Below are 24,340 nucleotides of genomic sequence, written 5' to 3' on the forward strand. Positions count from 1 at the left end.
CCATTCCCAAAGTCTCACCATCCCTGCCAGAAATAAAAGTATGCAAATTGCTTCTTAGTGCTGTTTGCACAAAAGAGAGAAGTAATGGGGATAGCAGTTTGGGCTAAAAATTTGTATTTGTAAGAGAAGAAAACATATTCTTATTTCCATGTAGATTTCTTTGCAGTTTGCTGGTGGTTGCTTCATCTCACTTTCTTCAGAAGAAAGATCAGGTAAGTCTTCTGTTCACATCTCCTAAGCACCATCTTCTCCCTTTCAAAGTGGATTACAGCACTAAAACTTGGTGTTTCTAACATTGCAATTCCACCGGAATGCAGATTGGCTCAAAAAATATTCATCCTCTGCTGCAGGCATTTTTATACGTGGTTAAGGACACCTGGATTTTCTGCTAAGACACCACAGCAAAAGTTAACCAACATGACTCAGACTGGCAATTACTGAACATGCATTTAAACATAATCAGAAAGTATTAACTAAGGCAAATTTTCTTCCAGTTTTTATTTGTACTTCTCCAGCAGCACAGAATTTCAATACCTTTTTTCCTTACTGATTCAATATTGTTTCAAATTAGATACTCCTGTTTATGACGTTCAATTAACTCTGCCTTCTGCAGTCTTGTGATGCTACTCCCTTTAGAGAAAACTCAAAAGGTGGAAGACCTTCAAAAGCAGGATCTTCTCTCCAGAGAAACTGAGATGGCAGCAGCAGCTCCATCAAGCTGTCGAGTTCCAGGCTAGATGATGGAATTCTGTTTTCAGTAATTCTCATAGGCAAATTCAAGTCTACTCTCAAACAATAATGTATACGGTGTGCTCAGTGAGAATTCCCTCTTCCCCATCTCTCTCTCCCAGGAATTTTCCTGGTAGTCAAAATGGTCATTCACACACCCAAAAGAGTGACAATTTGTTACTTATGACTGATGGTGCCGGGGGAGATACCAGATTGTCAAGTGCAGTCTTGTAATTTTTTTGTCCCTTATTTCCTGTCAGCACCTCCACATAACAGTTTATTTGAAGGAAATATTACTTAATTCAAGCATTTTTATGAACTCTTGCAAAACCTCATACATAGTATTTCTCATAATTCAAGATGTACCAGATTATTTCAGTTATCCTGATTTGAAAAGATGGTCCCTTAAGTAATGCAAAGCAGGGAGACAGTCACTCTAACTCAGGCACTTTTTAATTAAACAGGAAAGTAACTTGATTCCAACAGAAGATAGCATGACCCAGTACAACTTGATATGCATGTCATATATCCATTTTAAAGGTAGAACCACAAAAAACCCACACAATTTAGATATGATCTGTAAACAGGGTTGGTCAGAGCACCAGCAATTTATAAAACAGGGAGGTAGGTATTCATCTTGTTACTCAGCAACATCTCCTAGTCATTGCTGTTAACCACTGAAAACATGTTTACTTTTCAACATGCACTGTGGCACCAGGAAAGGAGGAGAGTTGAGTCAGATGATTTTCAGCCTGCAATTAGAGAAATGTGGGGGAAAATCCTCAAACTAATTTGAAATAAAAGGAAGTGTTTTTGCAAGTTTAGCTATGACCAAGTAAGATTAAGCTTGGAGACAAAGGCAGATGGGAACAATGTTTGCTGCAGTCTCACAGCACCGGGATATGACTGCAAGGGCAGTTTACAAAGGAATTGCTCCAAGCTCCTTCCCACTCACATGCTGGGGAGCACCACAGCGTGTTGTGCTGGCAGTTAGATGTGAGCCCACACTGCAACAGCAACAAGCTGGTCTGAGTGACAAAAAACAAAACAAACAAACAAACAAAAAACCCAAAAAAACCACAGACAAACAAACAAAAGGCATTTTTAGGGGTTCCCTGAGTGGGTTTACAACAAACACAGCACCCATAACGATGTAGTGTTGGATGCTGGATGCCTTCAGCAAGAACTTCAACTGGGAGAAAACACATCTTGAAACTATGGCCTGGAAAACTAATTGGACTTAATCCTTCTTCAGCAAGGGACAGATGCAGGGATGCTCTCCTGAAGACTCCTGAGGTACTCACTCAAAGGGTGAACATTGCAAGATACTCCTTGCTGCACACTAAGTGAGGTGACTGGAAGCAGCCAAGTGTTAAATCTCATGCTCCAGGCATGAGATTCTCCTACCTCTCACCTTATGCTAGCTCACAAAACTGCAGCACACATAGCACAAAAGCTGCACCTGACACAGGAGATCCAAACAGATGAAAGCACAACAGGGAGACCCCGGAGCCAAAAGATTTATCCTGCCTTCAACCTTTCCTTACCACATGTGCACAAGACTCCCATTCTTCACTAAATTAAGTCTTGAATATCTGCAGCCAGAGAAGTTGAGACATCTGCATTCACACCAGTCATACTTGATTCCAGACATTTCATTTCAGACATCTCAGCCTTTAGATTCTAATGACATGAAAACATTTTAGGATTAATAAAGTAAATTTCTACTGATGTGATTATTTGGTGCTAATGAAAAAAAACACCCAAGCAAGCCAATAGTCCACACATCAAGCAAAGGTAGCTAAAGCTGACCAACAGTCTTGTTGCAAAAAAACACGGACACAATAAAGAAAAATGAGAAGCTATTGCAGAAAATAAAGAGACCCTCCAACGAGGACATAAAAGAAAGGTATCAAGACTTCCCCACAGAGCCATGAAAACAACAACAAACCAGAAGCAGACCAGCTAATTTGAAGAAAGTTGAAATCACTACATTATGGCTGGGGGGTTAGACTAGATGATCTTTACAGGTCCCTTTCAACCAAAAAAATTTTATGGTTTACTTCCTGCATCAAAATCATCAGGTGATATAGCAAGGTAGAGGATGACCATTTGTATATTGGTTTTTAAAAACTTTCAGTTAAAAAGCACAAACATATTTCTTAGGAAAAATAAAAGTAAAAAGCAAAATGGATTTTGGTAAACAAGGAGCATAGACACATCTCTAAAGACTATTTCTCATGAGGCTGTCTTTAACTTGGATCTTCAGCACATTAAAACATTACTGAAACAGTCCTTTCAATCTGAGGAATTTTAAACTGAGAAAGAGGCTTTTGCCACTTCCTTTAACAAAGCTGTCCAATTTCTGTATGATTTATCTTTTGCTTTTTTTAATCTGACCAGCTCTATGCTCAGTCCAACATATTCACTAGACTTGCCCTCCTGAAATGCCTCAAGTGAAGTATCTTTCTAATAAAAAATTAACTGTGTCTGTTTAGTGCTATGTAAACATCGCAGCCAATTTTTATAGCATCTGATCTGTAGTCCTTACTCAGCACACTGTTCAATGTCAGTAAGTGATACAAGAATCCAGTATCAGCATGATGTAGACCAATTAACAGCTACCAAAGGAATGTAATCCATTTTTGCAGCTAACCATTAAGATAATCAATTGAGCAAGGCACAGAATAGTCTTTAAATCTAATAAAACTTAGCAGTTTAATTTGTCTTGTGCTTCGGTAACTACAATCAATTTTCTTAAGATCTGCAAATAAGAAGATAAATCTACTATTCATGACTGACCCCACAGCAACCAATTAATTTATGCAATAAACAGTAACTTGTTCTTCTACAATAAAGAGTGATTATTTTAGTATCTCATTCCTTCTGTTGCAGATCTGTTCTTCAGGAAGTATAAAAATCAAAAATATGTATAATTTAATTCTACATGACACAACTGTGTGCCTACCTACCTCTACCACTCTGACAATGCTGACAATCTACTTTTCCAGCAAATGAGGCACAAATAATTATGCTGTACCTGTCCTGCCAGCTTCCAAAAAACGTTTGAACCTATGAACCAATTTGAACAAAGCGTGCCAGGCAGAAGCAAAGGCTGTCAGATAATACTCAAATTGCAGCATCTCTAGAAATCTTCGTGGAAAGGAACCCTTCAAAATTAGAGAAGCAAAAAAGAAAAGCAAAACATTAGATCTTAGGTCTTCTTGATCAATTAAAGTAAAGATTAGTATGGTCACAGTGCTGAACTAACTGGCTAGAACTAGGAGTCCTAACATTCTGCCTGCAGTGGCAATAAACAATTCTTCAACAGCCAGAGCTCTTTCCCCACAGCTGGGTATGGTTACATCAGGAAACTATCACAGGTCACTAGTCAGATTTCCAAACATATCAAACTGTGTAATAATAGACTCAATTTCCATTGCAAAAGTGTGTTACATATTGCCCAATCATTAACATTAATTCTAGCTAATTTTTTTCAAACAGACTGACAACCAATGTAATTTCATATTTAAAGCACTCAGAATGTATTGTTGGCAGGAAGCGAGAGACTTCAAAATATATTCATCTGAAGGCACGAACACCCTGGTTATATCCCGTGTATCACTGCAGTTTCTTTAAGGTGTGTAAAACACGATACTACTTTTATATGCATGCCGTGAAATTTGACTACAACTGTCATACAACACACAAAATGGGTGGAAATCCACATTAGAGACTAAGGTCTCCAATTTGGAACTGGACTTGCATTTGTGCCTATATTTAATATCCAGTATTTCTTCCACGTGCATTGAATAAGCAATACAGAAAAAAAAAAAATCAACAAAAAACCAAGAGAGTAGTTACACCCAGCTGGCAAATGGAAGGAAAAATAAGGAGAAAACTAACTGCCTCCTGGTCAAAAACTGTCTGAAGCCAAGCTGGATTTTCCTACTTTGGACCAGAAGAGGGAACATTACTAGCACTTAATGTCTGCCCCACTTAGAGGTTACATGGCTCTTGCCTAATGAGGCATGCAAACACAGTAACTCTCTGCATAATGTATTGACAATAAAGGTTGCTTGTTGCATGCCTGTTTTTTATCTTAAGGATTATTTATGTGCCAGAATCACAGCAGACACTTGAGGCAAACAGCACTGCTGAGAACTACTTGGGCATTTGCAGGCAACCACACAGGATGTAACTCAGATCAAGAACTTCTACCTCACCCCAGGTTTCCCAACGAGCTCCATTGAACTTTAAAGCTATACAGCAAGAAGCCAAAGCACACAGCACGTGCCACAGGCAGACAGGAGTTTTCTGTGACTCCTACACAAGGGCAACCAGACACATCTTTGGCACGGGAGCAGCTGCAGAAGCAACAGCGACTGCGCAGGGCACTCAGAGCAGTGCAGAACTGGGTAAGTCACTCTGCCTTCACTGTAGCACCTGCCTGGCTCAGGAAAGACTTCAACCTCACAAAGCATTTGCCTCAGACATGCCAGCCTTGGGCCTTGGGTTAAACAAAAGCAGAAAGCCAACACACACACAGAGGTAGCCTGCAGCTAGAAAGTATCTGGGCAGTGGGCTTCAGGGGCTCTCTCTTAATTGGGCTGTTTGGTGTCCAAATGTTGCAACGATTTCCACCACAGGTTCCCCTGTATCTCTTCTGGCATCTTTCCCCCATGCCTTTTCTTGCTCCCTGTTACTAACTTTTCTCCTTCCTATGTCCATTCCAAAAATGAGAGAGCAAAGACGACATTGCTGTCAATTTTTTTTCCTTTTACATCAGGTCTGCCTTGTTGAAAGCCCTACTACCAAGCTTTAGGCAGCAAGTTCAAACTACTAAACTGCAGTTGTGCAACAACAGATGCCAGCAGTACTGGCAAGCTACAGATTACTTGCTTAGACTCACCTGCAGGCTTCTGTGACCACATCTCTGACTCCGATGTAAAGATCATGAACTTGCATAACCAAGTCAGCACTTGTTTTCAAGGTTTCAACAATCACGTTTATTCCTTGGTTTAAAAGCTTTTGGTTCAACAGTTTTATAAACAGACTTCACAAAATGTGCAATATTTATAAACTTCTTAGTTGCAGTAGTACTAAGAATCTGTCATGATAACGTTCACTTCAGTTATGCAACACAAGGTTGGTTTTGTTCCTCCCTCTTCTCCCCTCCCTCAATTGGCCATTCATTGTCAATTGAATAAACTTTAAAAAGGCAAAAGTTAATCTAAGCATGATGTTACAAGCACTTTGCCAGCATTACATTCTAATAAGGCAAATTTGTGTTTCATAAAGTCTGATTGTGCAAATAGGAAACCCATAAAAGGTGACAAAAATGCCAACCTTCTCCTTTAAGGAACAGGCCTTCATTTTTGCTTCAAAGTTTTCATCCCTCCACACCATCCCCCTTAAAAAAAAAAGTAAGTACAGCTGATAATACAGCAGAATATACCCCTTATAGAGTTAAAGGAAGTTACGGTAGACACAAGGCCAAAAACACAGTTGTATAGTAGATGAAATAAGACTGTTTCCAAAAAGAAAATAAAAAAGAAACAAAAGAAGAAAAAGGAACTGAACAACAAGCAACAATGGAATTTTTCTAGTGGAAGAGGATTTCAGGGCTTCATAAATAAGTGGAAAATTACTCAAATACTTTGCTACACAATATAAAAAAAGCCCAAAGTGTTTTCCAGTTGTCACCTAAGCACTAGATGCAACTTTGTAGGAGTAAGTATTTGGAGGCAGCTTTGAGCTCTGGTTGGTACAGGCATTCCAGCAGGGCAGTGCTGCCAACAGCAGAAGAAATCCACCCAGCAGGACACAAAAGCCACTGAAATAGAACGCAGTGTCATACTCCTGCGTGCAGTCGTAAAACCAACCTGAGGGTGAAAATAAGAGAAGTGCATCAGTGAGGAGATCAATGTAGCACAGCAGTGTAAGTTAGAGAAACATCATGGAAAAAAACCAAACCAACCAACCAACCCCCTCCCCCAAAAACGGCTAAATCCAAAATGCAGCTTGACCACCTAAGACATGAAATGCGCTTTTCATCAAAGCCAAAGCCAGAACACAGTCAGCCTGGCTCGTTCAAGGGAAACGGGCTTTTATTTTTAAGATGTTTATTTCATCTTTCCATTGTTATTAGGACCAACTAGAACTACCCACATGCAAATCAATTTTGTCTTGTGCTGACAAGCTCACGTTCATTTTATAGCGTTTACCTTGACCTTACCTACAATCGGTGGCCCGAGGCTATTTCCAAGTCCAGCAAAGAACATCAATATCCCATACGCGTGAGTCAGTTTCTCAATTCCCACAGTCTTTGTTGTTACATATGGAAAAATAGACCAGTTCCCAGTCAGAAAACCCAAAATCCCAGAAAGCATCGCTAAGGTAAGGTAACTTTTGGCAAATGGAATTGCAAACAAGGCCAGTCCTGTCATTAGTAAGGTAGTTACATATAGATATAAAGTGTTAACCCACTTAAAATCTGCTAGTATTCCTAAAGTGAGTTTGCCAACAGCAGTCATAATGCCTATAATGGAAATAAGTGGCATATGATAGTCATCTTCATTAACATTTGCACTTCTTGCTATATCTTCCATGAGCAGAGAAGGAGGAAATCCACCAATATCAAAGAGCAAAATGGCAACAAAAAGAGCTGCAAATACTTTGTTCTTAAAAAGAACTACCGTTTCCCCCAAGTAGTTCAAATAGAGCTGCCACTTTCTTTTGGCAAGTTGCTTGCAGAAGTTTGTCTGTTCTACAACTTTCTTTTTGTAAGTGTCTTTCTCATTTACATTTATTGAGCCTAATACATTCTTATTCAAAATGCTATCCTGTTTGCAATCAGGGGTATTGTTCACACATTTTTCATCGGTGAAGCCCTTTTCAAGGATGCTTATATTTTCTTCAACAGTCTTTTCTTTTTCGTGGTACACATAACATTGATCTGGGACTTTGTCTACACGTGTTTTTTCTGGTGGAGGGGAATCAGATGACTCCAATGGTCTCATCAGACTGCCACATGCTAATATATTCAGAGACAGTGCGCCAACTATTAGCAGACAACCATCCAGTCCATACAGATCAATCAGCTCTCTTTGCAGTGCTGCATATATAAAGAGTCCAACACTTGAGCCTATACAAGGAAAATTAGATCAGTTTAAACCAAACAACTGAGAACATTTTTCAACACTAACAAACTGACATATCAGCAGCTACAAATATACTGTCATGGGAATGGTAAGTCATTTGTGCTCCTCTCTCCCTAGTCTAATGAATCATTAAGTTATCATCCCTCTTGGAGTTATAATTTCTTTACTGACTGTGCACAAAAGAAAAAGCCTTTCAAAATATCTGAACAATTTATGACAATTAACACTGGAAGATGCTTAGAAACAAGAAGGAGCAATACAATATCTGATGAAAAACACCAAAGAATTATAAGTTGTCCTTCTGCCATGTGATCACATATATCTATCCATTCAGGTACCAATTTGAGTCAGCAAAGTTAGAATTGCACACACCAACATTTTTCCCTTTCTCACCCTCACTGCCATGTTCTTCACTCCTCCTGGTGTAAAGGACAACATCAAACAACCCAAAGACCCAGAGAAGATGAGGACTGCTTAGCATCCTTCAAAGAATTTTCCTTGTACTATTAGAGGTTGTTTTTTCTAGGATCCCTTTAACATACATGGACAAAAAGCTGGGACGAGGTTTTGGAAGATTTCAGAATTTAGTCTCCTTTTAGTTTGGAAATGAAAAAAAAGTATAAATGTAAGCCCAAACTTCAGCTACTCATTTAAAGATGCAGCTGATATGAAGCTATGGTGATCCAACATTTACATCCTGCATCTCCAATCTCGTTGCCACCTGTGATCTTGTGTAAGAAAATGGGGAAAAGAAAGCTCTATGGAAAATTTCCCCTCTTCTTATCCATGGCACATAGTCCAAGCTACTCATGAGTCTGCTTTAATTTCAATGACTATCCTTTTTAACCCACACCATACAACTACAAGTGCAGTTACTATTTTATCTAAAGCCTGATTTTATCTGTTTAAGTAATTACAACTCTATCAGATTTGAAAATTTAGGAAGAATGACAACTGAAAGTCATACCTGTTGAAATCAGACCAAGCGCAAGGCCTCTGCGTTTGTCAAAATACTGGCAAGTGATGGTTACTGTTGCAGTATACAAAAGGCCACACCCAAGACCTTAAGAAAGAGAGAAATAAAGCATGCAACATACTCCAGGAAATGAATGCCCCTTTTTAATCCCTTGGATAATACAGCGGCATACCCTGGGCACAGAGGTACCTTTTAACTCTGAGTCAGCACCAGCCACACCAGCCTCACACTGCCAGGGCCTTCAGGCTGCCTGCACTGTCCCATCTCCCTCTCCCCTGACCACCCCTGGCTGCAGAACCCCTGTGGTGCAGGCTGGGCTTGAGGAGCTCACCAGCTTGGGTTCTGTGCTACATGAGGGTTACATGGCTTTCAGTCCAGGGGCTGGCCCCAGCAAACACCAGAGTTCCATCCACGTGGCACGGTGCCTGAGCCAGCACACTGCTGCAGGGGCTTGCTGCAGGTGGTTTAGCAAATTAACTGTGTCAGGAATCCAGGCACCTCGCTGGGCAGCAGGGACCCAGCACAGAGGGGAAGGTCAACACCTGCTAGGAGAAGGGGACTTTCATGCCTTTAGCACAATGTTTTAGTATGTGGAGAAAACATTGCTCCTTAATGAACCTTAATTTATCAAATTAGAATGAGTACATGACAAAATTGCTGAAGAGATATTATTTCTTTAAGACTGGCCTGCAAAAGACCTGCATGATTCCACCCCTTAGGTAAAACCCCAGCTTCTCCATCTGTAACAATCAGGTCAACGGAGGACAAATTGTTTTCAAACTCTGATGAACATATGCATTGCCTTCATCTTTCACTACATGGTGACTATCTGCCTGTGTGACATCCCTCCCTGCCCCAAAGTAAAATATTGCTTGATAAATCAAGCCCCAGACTACTTCTTCCTCTGAGAATCAGTTTCCCATTTCAGATTAATAAATTAAGACAGAAAATAATAATGAATAAGCCTCTATATGAAAGACAAGTTTCTTACCAACAACAATCCCATATGAAATATATAGAAAGTATATATTAGGTGCAAAACTGCTCATCATGAGGCCCCCAGCCACCATAAAGCCACTGAAAATTGCTACTGGTCTTGCTCCAAAAGATGATACACATATACTGCAGACAGGACCTAGAGGAAAAGCAGGAAAAATTCCTAGTAAATACCAGCACCAGTAACAACTTTTAAAAAATCTGTGTCTATAGAGGTGTTTCTAGTGATAATTATTTAAATATACAATTACACTAAACAACAATTCAGAGTACTTTGAAAGTACAATTCAGGATTCTTTGAAAGAGTTATAAAAACATACAAGATCAGGCTTGCAACTTTTTTCTCAAGGAGAAACTGACATTAAGACCACAAAATGGTACAAAGGGAGGGAGGGAGCACAACATTATTCAAATACAGGATGATACACTCATACTAAACTGTAACACTGTCACTGCACATTTAAGGAATTCTACAAAGGTTCTGAAAAGTATCTTCCTGTTTAGGCACCAAAAGAAGTTAGACCATCAGCCAGGCTTTAACCAAGCAAACATCTTCTGACAGTCTAAAAATGTGTTTCAGAGAAGACAGCATCTGTATTCACCTTGATAAAGGATGAGATTTATAAAACTGAAATGGAAAATAGTAACTTCTGATCATAGTCATGGTAAGAATGCCACCTGGTGCTTACACAGAGGAAATACCTGCTGATATACCAGATAAAGACAAGCACTACCCTTCTCAAATTTTCTAGGGGATTAAATACCTGTAAATTACTATTCCACCAAATAGCTGTTTACTACCAACCTTGGTTTCTATTGTAAAACTATGGAAGCTAAAATGCATTTATTGAGAATGTCCAGAGCAATGTTCATGAAGTTTGGAAGAGGCTTCTCCCTCTTTTTGATCCCCCAATATTTCTTGGTGGGTTAATTCTTCAAAACAAGAACAAAATGCAGGCAACATTTGTACTCTGCCAGCTCTCTTCTCACAGAAGTTGTAGAACAAGCACTTATTTTCAGTTGTGTGACCTAGAATACACCTTTTAGTCTGAAGTAGCATGCAAGCTTCATGCCCTGCATAAATAAGCAACCAGTGCAGGACTTGGCTTGCAAAAGACAATCTCTCATCTGAAACCCTGCAGTTCCAAACAATCACAGACTTATATATTTGCACCAACATCCTAAACTCAGCAACTCCGAGATTAGAAATTAGATACACAGATGAATGACATTATTTAAATACCAACAAAAAAACCCACAACCCTCACCACCTTTGTACCTAATTCACAGTGATTTGCAATCTGCAAAATCGGTCACTTTGGAGTCTGCCTTTTGTTAAGTTTGGTCCTCCCTGACTCACACACTACTGAGCTTCCCAACAGATGGGAGGTGAGCCCAGAGAGGTGATACGAGGTGAACAGCAGTTGGAGCTGAGGATGGTGCTTGCCCAGGTTTGCAGACAGGAGCTAGCAGCTGGGAATGCAGGCAAGGTTTCTGTGTGGTTACCAGCCATGGGACAAGCAGTTCTGGCAGGCAGGAGCACAGACTTGTTAGCAGGTGAAACAATTCTCAAACACAAGGCAGGTCAGAACTTTTGCCCTACGTAAGATCTATCTGCTTAGGGAACATAAAGGGAAACAAGTCTGAATCGGGGCTTATCCAGGCAGAGTCAGAGAAGAATTTAAAAAAATATTCTGGGGAAGTGGAGTTTATTTGGATTTTGGAAACAATGAAAAAGGAAGGTGTAAGCACTCACTGCTTCTCAAGAGTCAGCACGCTGTGGGAATGAAAGCCAGCCAGAATAACTTGGGCAGAGCAACTTGCTGAGAACAAAAGCTGAGAGTGTTAGATCGTTGCTGATTCTTAGAATTAATTACGAGAACTGGCAAATTAAGATTGGTACATTTCCTAAAACCACAGGATTTAAAAATAAACAAAGGATTGAATCTGTATTACATAAAAAACTCTTCTGTGCTAAAAGAACATTAGGTAGTGATAACATAATTCAATTAAGCAGAGGAATTTGCACTCTTTCTATTCTTTATTTCTCACCCACTACCTTGTTAAAACAAACAGTATTCTACTCCACCTGCTCTTTCTATTTCAATACAGGTGCTTTCAGAAGGTCACTGTACAGCCTGAGGTGGTGGCACTGGTCTCTACTAGAAGATCTGAGGTGAAGCTGGACTCTCTCTGACTCCAAGCCAGAACAAAGGAGAGACAGAGCTGAAAAACATATCTTCATATTCTGACAAGGACACACTCCTCTGGAACACCATCAAAAGCATCTCTGACAGGGTCCAAGGAGATGCTTTTTCAGCTTCTCCCACTTACCAAAAAAAAAATCCCAAAGGAGAACAAAAAGTACAAAGAGATCTTTTTGCTCTGACATGGAAAATAACCTGCACAAAACTGAAGAACCTGCTCCAATAAGCTCAGTATTAATGTGTCATCTCACACAGCAAGAGATCTGGCAGCTCCACAATGACCCTGCTTATAGGAATGCAGGCCAGTATAAGCATTAAATAATTATCATAGATCTCCAGGAAGAGAAGAAAAACAGCTCCGTCTTCCCCTACACACTAGGTTCTCCTTTCACACTTTCCTCATCATACTGCTAGAAAATAAGTCACAAAAGAAAACCCCCATGACAGTCAGCATCTTTGTTCTTTTCCCTGCCTCCTTGCATTCCTTCTCTGTCTGTGTTTCCCAAGGAACAGGCCTTTTTTTTTTACCAAGCACAGTACCTTTGGTTATCACCATGGTATTTGCACAAGAGTTCACTGTACAAAAACATGTTATTCTCTACAAGTAACTCAAGCACAATGGGTTCAGGCAGTAAATTCTGGTCAAACATCCAACTTTTCCAGAGTGGGACTGAAACTTGTCCTGTGAACTCCTGCCTTGTGGATTGTGTCCAAAGTGGACATTATGAACAATGTAAGAGTCCATGTACAGCCACATAAGCAGCTTTTCAGACAGCATAAGGGTTTTCTTTTAGTTGAGACTCTTTCAGAAAGATCATTCCACTGATAATGTATTTCTCACCTTAACATGAACAACATACAAATAAAATACCACCTTAATAAGAAGCATGGAAAATAGCTTTTAAACCAGGATTTTCTTCATTTTTCCTAAGAGCTACTCTGGGATTTTGCATTGGTACTAGAATAATATTTGAAGATTTTGATAGGTATTTACTTTTTACAAATATCTTAATCTTTTAAAAATAAAAGCCCTGGGGCTTTTTTTCTTCCAAATGGTGTATGTTAAAACTAGATCAAACTATCAAAAAAAGATACCAACCCAGTTTATACAAATGACAACTACCTCTAGAAAGAAAACTGTATTGTTCAGAAAGACTTAGAAGCCAGCACAGGCAGAGCCACTGCTCTTCAGTACACAACCTGTCAAGGCTCAGCAGCCACTAATACAATTACCAGGTTCTGCAGGGGAGCAGTCAAGAAGATCCCTAGACAAAATGGGAAGCAGCAACAGAAAAAAGCAGCTCTCACAGTAGATCTTCATGCAGAAGGACCAAAGAGGAAGAACTCCTAAGAGGAATAATTTTTATGTTGATATTTTCACTAAGATTTTTTTAAATAAAAGACTTGACCCTCAGTGAGACCTGGATGTTGACAGGGAGTCCTTCCTGAGATGTGAAAACAAGCCATCTGCTGCTCACACAGGAACTGTATAGCTTCCTTGATCTCTTGACCTCGTGACAAGTCGTTTCGCTTAATGGACACCAAAAGCCAACACTCTCTTCTTCAACCTTCTCACATGAAGACAAAAAAAAATCTTCCAACTAACACTGCCTTCCTCCACTTGCCCATCTCAAGGGTCCTCCCTCCTTCACCTCATACACACAGAAAACCTTTTACTAAACAAACAATACTGGACGACCAAATTCTTTCTCTTATCACCTGCAGTAATCCAACCCATCCTACCTGTTGGTGCCTGACTGAGCCTGTTCAAACTGCAGAGTAGAATCACAGAATAACTGAGGCTGGAAAAGACCTCTGAGATCATCAAGCCCAGCCTATGACCAATGCTCATGGACTGTACATAAAATCTACTAGACACAACATAAGAATTTCCTTTGCAAATTAAACGCATTGCCAAAACCTTGTCATAATAACTACAATTTTCCCAAATTGTTTGTATTTTAGATAATATAGATCTGAAAAAGCCTTTTTACACAGGACAGCAATTCACTTGCAGCTGATGGAAAAGATTACTCCTTTTTGACAAAGTTTTTAAATTAACTGGGCTCCTCTTTGGAGGAACTTTTGGGTTAACTTCTCTCCCCACAAACTATGTATAGCTTCCATCCTTTACAGTGCAGGTTATCTGTATGTGGGGTTTCTTTCCAAAAATATGTACATACTGCAAATGTTTTTTTAGAGTTGTAAAAATCTTCCTTGAAAACACAAAAATAAGTTTTTTAAACATTTAACACCGGAAGCCTCAGAGTAGGAGAAACACCCCATTAATTTAACAAGACATGCCTTTCAAAGAAGAATCTTTCTTTTGTTCTTTCTCCCTTAGTAAAGGGGAGTGGGAATGGGAGACGCATTGCTGGTGTCTCCTACTATGCCAAACACTGTGAAGACAACTCTTACTATAAACAGCTGCAGTGCCAATTACAGGCGCCGAGGTCTTTGTTTTGCTTTTAGCAAGTATAACAGGGATTTCATTTCAGGCTCCAAATAGATGTAAAATTAAAAACACTTGGTGCAGGAGAAACACACGATCTTCAACAATGTAATAAATATCCTCATCTGGATTATTTCAGTAGGAGAAACATATTAAGCTCTTCCAGTTTATTCCTATGCAACAAACCCTACACCATCCATGGAGCCACGTGCTGCATCTACAAGAGCCTGTTCGGCATGGTGACACCTAATATTGTAGAGGAGCTCTTGCCACAGCCCTGTACGGTAACAGTGATGCTCTTCTTTAACTGTTTTAGGCACATTTCTTCCAATACTCTGTAAAGTCACACCCACAGACAGTTACAACTCAAGTTATCCTGCAAGGAGGAGATCAACCAGGTCCCTGTCCCTTTCCCTTTTCCAGCTGATGAGCTGTGCAGTCCTGCTCAGGGCTGAACACGGGCCTTAGCAATGCTGTCTGCGCTGAGGGCAAGAGGACAGAAATTGAACACCAGGCAGTTAGGAAATTAATCTCAATAAACAAGGTGCTGTACTGGGTTTCTATGGCTCAAGTCTAAGTTTAGCTCTCACACAAGAAAGAAGTAAACATTGTAGAAAGGGTACCACCACAGCAAACATGAAAGGACTCAGCAGCATCAGCTACTTCAAAAAATGTTTAAGACTACATGTACAGAGGGAAGGGGAGAGGACACACAGAACCTTTTCCTGTGTCAGCCAGCATACATATAAGGACACCTTCTTTTTGGTGAAATTACAGTACTAATATAGCAATCACTGGACCTACCTTCCACTGTTACAGAAGCCAGCTAATGTGCTTTCCAGTGCTACCAATGCGAAATGTCTTCCTGTACAAAACAAACACTAACTTGTTTTCTGTATTTAGCTGCAAATCTACCATAACTGCCATTATTTTTTCAGTCTGGCATCTACAGCTTCAGAAAAGTAATGTTAAGTTGAAGAGGCCTCACAGTAGAGTTTTAATTAAAGAGCAGAAGTCTCCTGTATCAATGACAAAAAGACTGTATGAAGGTACAAGCTGAAAAGAAAATTTAGAAGTACTTCAATAGCAGTCTTCAGACTTACACTACACAAATTCAGGTGTGCTTCCAAACATACCACTTAAAGATAACATCCATCAACTGAAAACTAAAACTAAGCAGTTTTATAATAAAATGGCATACTTTTAAAGAGGGAATTAACTATTGAGAAAAGTTATAAGACATGAAAACCACACCAAACAAACATGCTGTAAATGAAACAAAAATTACAGTATTTTCTTCATGCAACATGAACTTCTTTAAGAGTACCAATGCTTGAAAATATATTTTTGGAGAATTAGGTCAGAGACAGGAAACCTAATTAAAAGAGGGGGAAGGAAAGAACAACAAATACTAGAAGAGTCAAGTTAGGAACAGCAAAAGGCAGGGGGACTACAGAAAGGCTTTGAGGTAAAGCTGTTCTGTTACTAGCAGTCACACAGGCAAACTGAAAGACCACAAGTACGTTGACAGACAACATTCCTCCTAACCTGTCAAAATTTCAAATAATCTAATCACTCCATACAAAAAAATCAATTACAATAGCAGCTTGTCTTTGTATTACTCAGTAACAGAAGTTTCTGTTTGCTAAAAAGCACACTACTGACAATTACTCACAGTGGTAAGACAGGGCACTAAGAAATCTGGAAACTAGCATGGTGTTGACATATGAGAAAGGGGGCTGAGGCTTTTGACAGAGGCATGAGCCAGAGACTTCTGGTCTCCAGGGAGAAGGTTTTTCTTCACCCCTTCTTTTGCAATCCCCTTCTGCCTGGTTTTCTTTTGTAATTATACTGTTTATCTTTCTTTTTCCCCCATCTCATTCTCTCAAATTTATTTAGGTCTTGGTCAGTTAATAATAGGAATTCATGCCCTTAAAAAAGGAAAATAAAAAAGTATTATGCCCTTTGCCCACTTACACCCTGGGACTGAATACAGTCTTCTTGTGGTTGATAATCCACCTGCCCTTGTCCATTTTTCTTCTGCCTAGAGATATAAAACCCTCACATGACTTTGACACCAGCATTTGGTCAGTTACAGTGTCATACAAAGCAGTGGTCTTTATTCAGGTCTGCATCAGTATTTATATGTCAATTTTCTTTTAAGCAGAGACTTCCTCAGAATCCTGAGCTGCACTTTGTCCATTAAACTACATAACTGCCCACCACAGCAATTGCTCTGCTGACAGACAACTTTTTCCAGATTCCACAAAAAGGTAAGAGTTCCCATGGCGAATCTTTGAAAAGCAGAAGTTAGTGATATTACCCAGTATAATATCCATGCTCAATATTAAAGCACAACAAAATGGACCAATGGACTTTCAAAGTGGTGTTTTATTTCCCTAAACCACTGCCATTAGTTGCCAAGTGACAATGTCTTACTAAATAAAAGCTTCCAGGAAATTTGTTTCATTTAATGTCACTGTTATCCATAACTTTTGAGGTTTCAAAGCTGGTTTTTCCTCAAACAGTGGAAAAGAACCCTCACACACTCTAACTGCTGGGTCCAACTTTTAGAGTTGGAAAATTAGTAACTGGCTTATTGACTTTTTTTAAAGCCTTTGAACCACTTCAGACTAAGAGTTTGCTCTGATTCTAAAGGTATTCATGCAAATATTAGTCTTGAAGACTGATTTAAAAAAAAATAAAAATAATTCCATCAAGAAAATTACCATTCAGATTCCCAAAGTTTGTTTTTTTCTACTTTATTTAAATACAATAATATTGAATTTTCTAAGGGTAATATTTTTATTACTCTTTCACCATTATATTCTTTCAGTTTATATATAGTGGAACTATAAATGTACTCTTACCTGTCTAGACCTAAAACAAAAATGTAGTATCCTCATTTTATCACTTCCAGCTTCTTTTGTATAATTCCACAAGCACACACAGATGAAAGCATGTAGAAGAAAGAAACATTTCAATTAAGGACAGACACTGCTTCTATACTTACTGGCAAGCAATCCAATTCCATTTGCTAGTGATCCAACCCAAGCAGTCTTGCCTTTCCCTTCTCCAAAAGTATCCAGCCATTCTAAATACAAGACTCCCACTGCCAGTGGTGATCCATAACACAAGAACTGAGTAAAGAAGGAAACAACAACAATCACCCAGCCCCAGCCACCATCTGGTGGTTTCTGAAATACCATCTTCTCAGATGAGGGCAGATGTACAGGGAGAACCTGTGTAAACAAAAACCAAACAGAACAGAGCATTAGAGCGGGGACTGACCTCGGTTTGCCATTACAGGTGGGATGCACAGAGATGTACACGTTCAAACAGAGACATTAACACAACACAGCATACAGGCAATGAAAATTAGTTACCCTTTGGAACTCAAGGTAAAAAAAACAACACATAAACCTCTACTTAGTTGTAATCTCAGCATGGTACCTTGCAAATTACCAAGGTGTTTGCCCCCAGATGGTGTACTCTGGGAGGGGCAGGCCAAGAGGAAGACTGACATTCTGCAAATAACAACAGTTCAATACTCTGCTCTGTCAACAAAGTCATGTGTAGAGGAGTAACACATCCAAAAATCACTTTGTACATAATAGTAAGTGAAGTGAGTTCTAAGACATGACAGTATTAGACATGCACACAAAAATCCCCTACAACCTGTTACAGTATCTGCCCTCTGTGCAGTTTGTACACATCACCCTTCCCTGAGCTGGCAATGACTTCTTGGACTCTGTAAGTAGCACCTTAGACCTTTGCATATCAAGAGCCATCACCTGTGCATCTATGACTTGAAATAACTAACTTTCCTCACAGCTTCTTAAGACCAGTTTGTGAATGTAGAGATCGATACCTCCAAATTCTATCAAAAAAATTTTGGTATTTTCCACACTAAATTGGTGTTTGGATAACTCCAATGATAGTGTGAGTCCCTGTGCACACAACTAACCTGCCCTCCCTCTACAGGGAGCAATCTGCCGAAGTGATGACCACAAAACTCATGTTCTGTTCCTGGCTCTCTCACTAACCAGACGTGTGATTCTCAACAATTTTATTTCCTTTATCCTGAAAGATAGAAGCAGATAAGATCTTACCCTGTTTTCTTCATGAAATATTCTCACGGACCATCTTCACACTGCAGCTTGTGTGTTAAGATTGCTGCAGTAACAGTTCTACTCTGGGAGGCCTCCCCAAGAGGCAAAGGAGAAAAATAAACACATTGCTCCACCTTTTTGACTTACAACCCAGAGGAGATGGGAAGACTGCTGTGTGAAAGCAATGGTGCAAACAAGTAAACAATAATGGAACTTCCATTCAAGTGCCTCATAATTTTTGCTTTGTCTATTTTTAAGAGTTTGCATGGAACACTTAAAAAAAGCATAAAAGTATAAAATGTTGAGGAATAATTAAAATAGAAACATGAAGAAGGCCAGATCTAGTTTAGAGATGTATTTAAATGTTACTATAAGGGTAGATACTTACAGATGATGACAAAAAAGTCCTTCAGCTTCCTACAAATATAACTTCACGTGGCAACTCTACCTGCAGAAAAAGGGAAGCAAAGCAAGTTTTCAGCCAAATTATCACTGCAACAGTGAACACAACTCTGAAAAACTTCTTCTTTTTAACATGTTTTCAGAAGAACTTCAGAAGTAATGAAGTTCTCAGTGGAGAAATACTGATCCCCCCCCTCAATTAATTAACAGCTGACAGCAACCTTGAGCCTCAAAGTAACTAAAATATTGTGTACCAACAAAAAATAAACTTTGACATTCTAGGTCCTTTAGGAGTGATTTACAGTTTTAACATACTGACAGCCCTTCAAGATACAGTGTTTCCAGTTACAAATGTTACAAAGTTATAAGTTTTGGTTATAAATGTAAGCTCTGATTTATTTCCTCAAATGTCTGGTAAGTGTCCCTTGATTACATGAGATGCAAAGGTGACAGCTGGGACAGACAGAAATCATACCACACGATAACATATTGAAGCATTACAAAGCTACTTATAATTATCTTCCTACAACAATAACCTTTATACAAAGGGGGATCCCCTTATTTCTACACAAAATATTTAAACTATTTGTATACGGTCACTAAAAGAGTTGACATACACATCTGCCCATGTGTTAAGTAAGTATCACTTGTTTTCTTCCTGATTTGAGTAAAAATGGTGGAAATAAGTAACAGCTTCAAGAAAAGACACTTTCACTGAGAGGAAGCAAGGAAGTTTTAAGAAAAACACTAAAATAAGGAAAACAAGACAGTGAATAATCTCAACTCATACTTGTTTAAAAAGCAATCTTCAGAAAACAAACATATTTTAGCTGTTACATTGATTTCCACTATATCGATGCCACAAAATTTGGCACAGAGACAACTTTGATTCAGTTCTGCTATTCTAAACATTTGATGGGGAGGAAGGAAGTGCAGGGGAGGAAAAAGTTATTGCAGTCTTAAGTCACATAGTCCTTTCTAACAGAAAGGTTAAAAAAAACCTCTGGACCCCACCTGCTGCAAGTCTGCACAGCTTTATTGACTTTAACCAACTGCTCCCAACTCACAGCAGCAAAAGAGCTCACCTCCTAAATCCTGACACTCCCTATTTTGCACCACAGATGTCTCTTGCATTGTTTAGCTAAATAACACCACCTCTATTTTTTGAACACTTCCATCCATTTACAGTCTGCAATTGTCAAGCAAAAAGTGAAAACCATCATCTTTTTTCCCCTCAGAAATCATACTCCAAGTGAAAACAGATATATGAAGTCCCAGAGTTTGCTTTTGAGAGCCAACTTGGCTGGCTTTTCCTTGCCTTTCTTGCAGGTTGCTCTTTCACCTCACACCACTGTGTGTCTGTTACCTAAAAATAAGGTGTATTTTCTAACTTTCCTGATGGCATGATGTTCTCCTGAAGAGAGCACACCAGCTGAGAGCCCTGTGTGAGACACCCGTTTCCCAGAGCGCTCTGCTACAACACCTAGTTAACTGTGTCCCCATCAACCAAGTTGTTGCTCGGATCGTGGACATCAGTACACCTTTTATTGGTACAGTATTCAATGCTTCCCTGAAAATCACAAGTTGCAGTACAAAAGCTTAGTAGCACGGACAAAGGCTGACGGTAGGAACTAAACCTTCTCTACTCCCAACACTGCCTGCATGAACATCAAATCTGTGCATCGACTTGGGAAGGGATCCAAAGAGCCTTTGAATACTTTCTATCTGTGTGGAAGAATGACATAGACTGGCACAGATAAATATGATCATCAAAAAGAAAGAAGCAGAGCACAGAAGAGAGAACTCAATAGTTTTGTTTTCTTTTGGAACCACCCAGAAAGACTTGTGTGATCCTGGAAACAGATGGACAACCATGAGTTTAATATTCAGGTGGAAGCCATTTCACAAACCTTACTGTTCACAAAACCTAAGGATGTTGTTTCAGGCTCCAGGAAACCTAGTTACATCAAAAATACTGAAGTGAAGAAATGAAACACAAAGAATTAAAACAGCAACTTGAAGTTTGGTCAGTAAAAGCTGTCCAGTGAGTTGTACTCACTGCGAATAAGAATCAGAGGAAAAGAGCTGCTTGATGAAAGCCTTTAACTAGCAACAACAAAAAGAAACCCTAGAGAATAAACTGAACAACAACAGTTCTAATGTGGAAAGAAAGAGGTGCCTGGCTGCAACTATTTCCTTTAATCTAAGCAGCTTTATCACAATACTGAGCTCTTTTTCTATAAATCTTAAAATTTGGCTTAAAACTGACAGAGGAGTACAAAAAAAGAACTGGTCTAAAGAACACAAGTACGACTGAAATGTTAGCCCTCAGCACAGAAACTTTACTAATCTGTGGCAAAGGGAACCTTAAGAAAGACAGTAGCAATATGATTGCTTCCAGTTTGTTATTTGTGCAACTGGAGTCTGGTTAAGCATGCTGCTTTCTGTGACCTCCACATGGCTGCAAAGAAAGTCAATGTCAGCAGAATCACTGTGTGATTAACACTCAGCTAATTCCAGTTTTGCAAGGCACTGGTAAAAATTAAAACTGTACCAGGCAGAATGGCAACATCCTCATTTTAAGCTGAATTAGATTTTATGTAAATTTCTACTTATTTTTCAGGCAACATTCTTGGAATGATCATCTGAAGTTTCTGCTATCCTTAGCTTGCAAGTAACACCCACAGTATTAGAGTAAGGTACTCATATCAAACCCCTGCATACATAAAGACATGGCAATACAAGCCCTGTATTAAATGCAGTGAAAAAGACACACTGGTACTTTGATGACATCACACTTTAACTGATGTTCTAAATACAGCAGTTCCCCACATTTAAGCATTTAAGTTCTTTCACACTGAATGCATATATTTCCCTCTCAGCATTCTGGTCTACCTATTTCTTGTGCTTCTCTGTTTTTCCTTTTTTTAAGTTATGCAGAAGGCTTGTTTCTTTCCATTGCTGCCCAACAAGGGAAAAAACATAGAGTTTAAAAGAAAACAAAATACCAGAAGAAAACTTACCATCGATACAATAATGTTTATCCATTGTGCAAAATAAGTTCACACAAAGAAGCATCAACCAGAGCAGCACACAGACCAGTCAGCTTTGTACAAATCTGTCAGCTCAGCAGAACTAGTCCTACCTGTTTCCAGAACCTCACTGCCCCAGAGGGGATGGAAACCCGCCCCCCCCAAGTATAACTTTCTGTGAGACAGGCATCCATGCAGACAGATGTAAGCCAGTACTGCTATAAACCACAAGCCAGTTTGATTTACCAGAGAACTCCTCTGCAAAAGGCGAGCGGGGTGCGCGCAGCCCTGCGCATCACAGCCTGCGAGGGCCGCCCTCGCCGTCCGCTCTCTCTGCTGCTCCGTGCCCCTTGGACAGGTCCTCCGTGGGCACGGATGGGCTCTTATAGCTCCGTCTCGGCTGGCCTCTCCCCACGCCCTCGGGAGCCAGCCCACACCTCCGCTCCACAGGACTGTTACCCATTGACGCCTTCCACCTCGAGACCCGTTTGGACGGGAAGCTCACCCGCACGGTGACAGGAGCCAAGAGGTGCCCGAAGGCTGCCCTCGCCTGCCCGATGCCGCACAGGGCGAGGCTGGGTCATGCCATGGCCTTCGAAACACTGACGAGCACCTGCACTGATTCCAACAGGCACTCGCTGCCGCCTGCCCACAGCGGGCACTGCCGGGTGCCCACACAAGGGACATGGGGAGAAGCCATGGGTGACGGTGGATCCCGAGCCAGCCAAGGGGTGCTCACAGCAGGCACCAAGGGCTGCACGTCGATGGGCACCACACGGGACGCGGCCTCCCCTGCGGGCATGCAGGGGTGACGGTGAATCCTGAGCCAGCTCCCCTCCCCGAAACCAGGCTCCGCGGAGCCCCCTGCCTGGTCCGGCCGCCCCCCGCTCCTACGCCCGGCGCCGGGACGGCCCTGCCAGGCCTCTAACCGCGAGGCCGCTCCGGCCCGGCCCCTCGGCTCCCTCCCTCCCTCGCAGCCGGCGCCCCCGTGACCGAAGCCCGGTCCCCCCGAGGCGGCGCCGTCCCCGTTACCTGCGCCCCGTCTCGGCAGCAGCGGGCGGCCCGTGCGGCGGGGGCAGCCGGGCAGGGGGCAGGAGCCGCCCCCGGCGAGCCCGGGCAGCCCCGCATCCCCGGCGCGGCGGGGCGCGGCCGCGGCCGGTGCCGGCACGAACCGGTTGTAACTCGGGCGGGGGGGGAGGAGCCGGCGGGGGCCGCCACCGCCTCCGCTCGCACCCCGGGACGGGGGGGCTGCCCCGGCAGCCGGCACGGCCCCCGATCCGCCCCTCTGGGCAGGCGTGGGGCGCCTGCTCCCCTCCACCGCCCGTCTCCTGCTCCGCGCCTAGAGCCCGGCCTCGCCGCCTCCCCCTGCCCCGCTCTCGTCGGGGGTCCTCGGCCGAGGGTCGCCCCCAACCTGGGGCTGAGGCAGAAGCCGCCCTCGCTCACCACGATGCCCGTGCCCATCCCCAGCGCCAGCCCCACCGCCCCTGCTGAAGGCCTGGCTCCAGGGCATGATAAACCCCCCGACCACCCTCCCTGCTCCTTTCATTCGCATGCCCGCGCTGCTTCCCGGAAGGCAGGAGCAGGACCGCCGCTCCCCCAGGCACACCGCAGCTGCTTTCAACCTGCTCGGGTACCAAAGGCAGCGCAACCGCTGCGGGACAGGGATGGGCGCTGGATCCCCGCCAGCATCGTTGCCCAAAGGCCGCAAACTTGCACGAAAAACAGCGATGCAGGCAGCGCACTTGCAGCGCTGCTAGCCCGGCCTGCTAGCTCAGGCAAGAGACAACTCACTTGTGGCTCAGTGCAGCCACCGCCTTCAGAGGCGGCCTCAGTAGAGCCCTTGGCCAGATCAGTGTGCACGGCATGTACAGACCTGGTAGACACATGACAAGGTAGCTATCAACTCATGCAAGTTCAGCCACCTGCAACTTTCACCCCCCAGACTGCAAAATCTGTTGCAGAAGCTGATCCAATACTAAGCAAGTTTCAGGCTCTACCCATGGCCGGTGTTTCAGCCTGACAGCTCTGCTGCTGTCTCCACCCAATTAGGTCCGCTCAGGTACCCACACAAATAGCAGGTGGAAATACAAACATTCCCAGAGTTTAGTGAAATTCTGAGAGCTGAAAGATTCGTAGAGCTGAAATTCTGAAGCAATCTCAGATGTTTACATCCTGTGCAGGTCCCTTCAGACCAGCAGTTCAGATTTACTCCTCCATGCAACATTTACAGAGGCTCATGAAGTTCAAAATATATTGCCTAGATCCATCTCA

The 24,340-nt window shown here is 41.6% G+C and overlaps 1 protein-coding gene across 7 annotated transcripts; it reads right to left on the reverse strand.

Moving 5' to 3' along the window:
• Positions 1 to 97: 97 nt before the first annotated feature.
• SLC16A9 (solute carrier family 16 member 9) lies at positions 98 to 23,247 on the reverse strand. Of its 7 annotated transcripts, XR_007889407.1 has the most exons (9): positions 23,102 to 23,247; positions 19,024 to 19,083; positions 18,491 to 18,606; positions 17,537 to 17,765; positions 9,860 to 10,003; positions 8,860 to 8,955; positions 6,968 to 7,876; positions 3,770 to 6,614; positions 98 to 2,412 (listed from the first exon to the last, which is right to left on the reverse strand). XR_007889407.1 is itself a non-coding variant. In XM_051618597.1 (8 exons), the coding sequence occupies exons 4-8, from the start codon at positions 17,730 to 17,732 to the stop codon at positions 6,436 to 6,438; spliced, it is 1,524 nt and encodes a 507-aa protein (XP_051474557.1). In that variant the 5' UTR covers positions 17,733 to 17,765; positions 18,491 to 18,606; positions 19,024 to 19,083; positions 23,102 to 23,247; the 3' UTR covers positions 98 to 6,435. The 7 variants fall into 7 exon arrangements, 6 of the variants coding, with proteins under 6 accessions (XP_051474557.1, XP_051474559.1, XP_051474560.1 ...); XM_051618597.1 differs by having other exon boundaries at positions 98 to 6,614; XM_051618599.1 differs by lacking the exon at positions 23,102 to 23,247 and adding an exon at positions 22,316 to 22,572 and having other exon boundaries at positions 98 to 6,614.
• Between the last annotated feature and the right edge of the window lie 1,093 nt (positions 23,248 to 24,340).

The sequence above is a fragment of the Apus apus genome, chromosome 4, assembly GCF_020740795.1.
Source record: "Apus apus isolate bApuApu2 chromosome 4, bApuApu2.pri.cur, whole genome shotgun sequence".
Lineage (NCBI taxonomy): Eukaryota > Metazoa > Chordata > Aves > Apodiformes > Apodidae > Apus > Apus apus.

Bases quoted from the DNA above. Each gene is read 5' to 3' on its own strand.
- SLC16A9 (XM_051618601.1), bottom strand. From the start codon at position 17,732: ATGGTATTTCAGAAACCACCAGATGGTGGCTGGGGCTGGGTGATTGTT. The intron at 8,956-9,859 runs GTAAGAAACTTG...CTCTTTCTTAAG, and splicing joins TTCATATGGGATTGTTGTTG to GTCTTGGGTGTGGCCTTTTG. The intron at 6,615-6,967 runs GTAAGGTCAAGG...TTTCACCCTCAG, and splicing joins CCTCGGGCCACCGATTGTAG to GTTGGTTTTACGACTGCACG.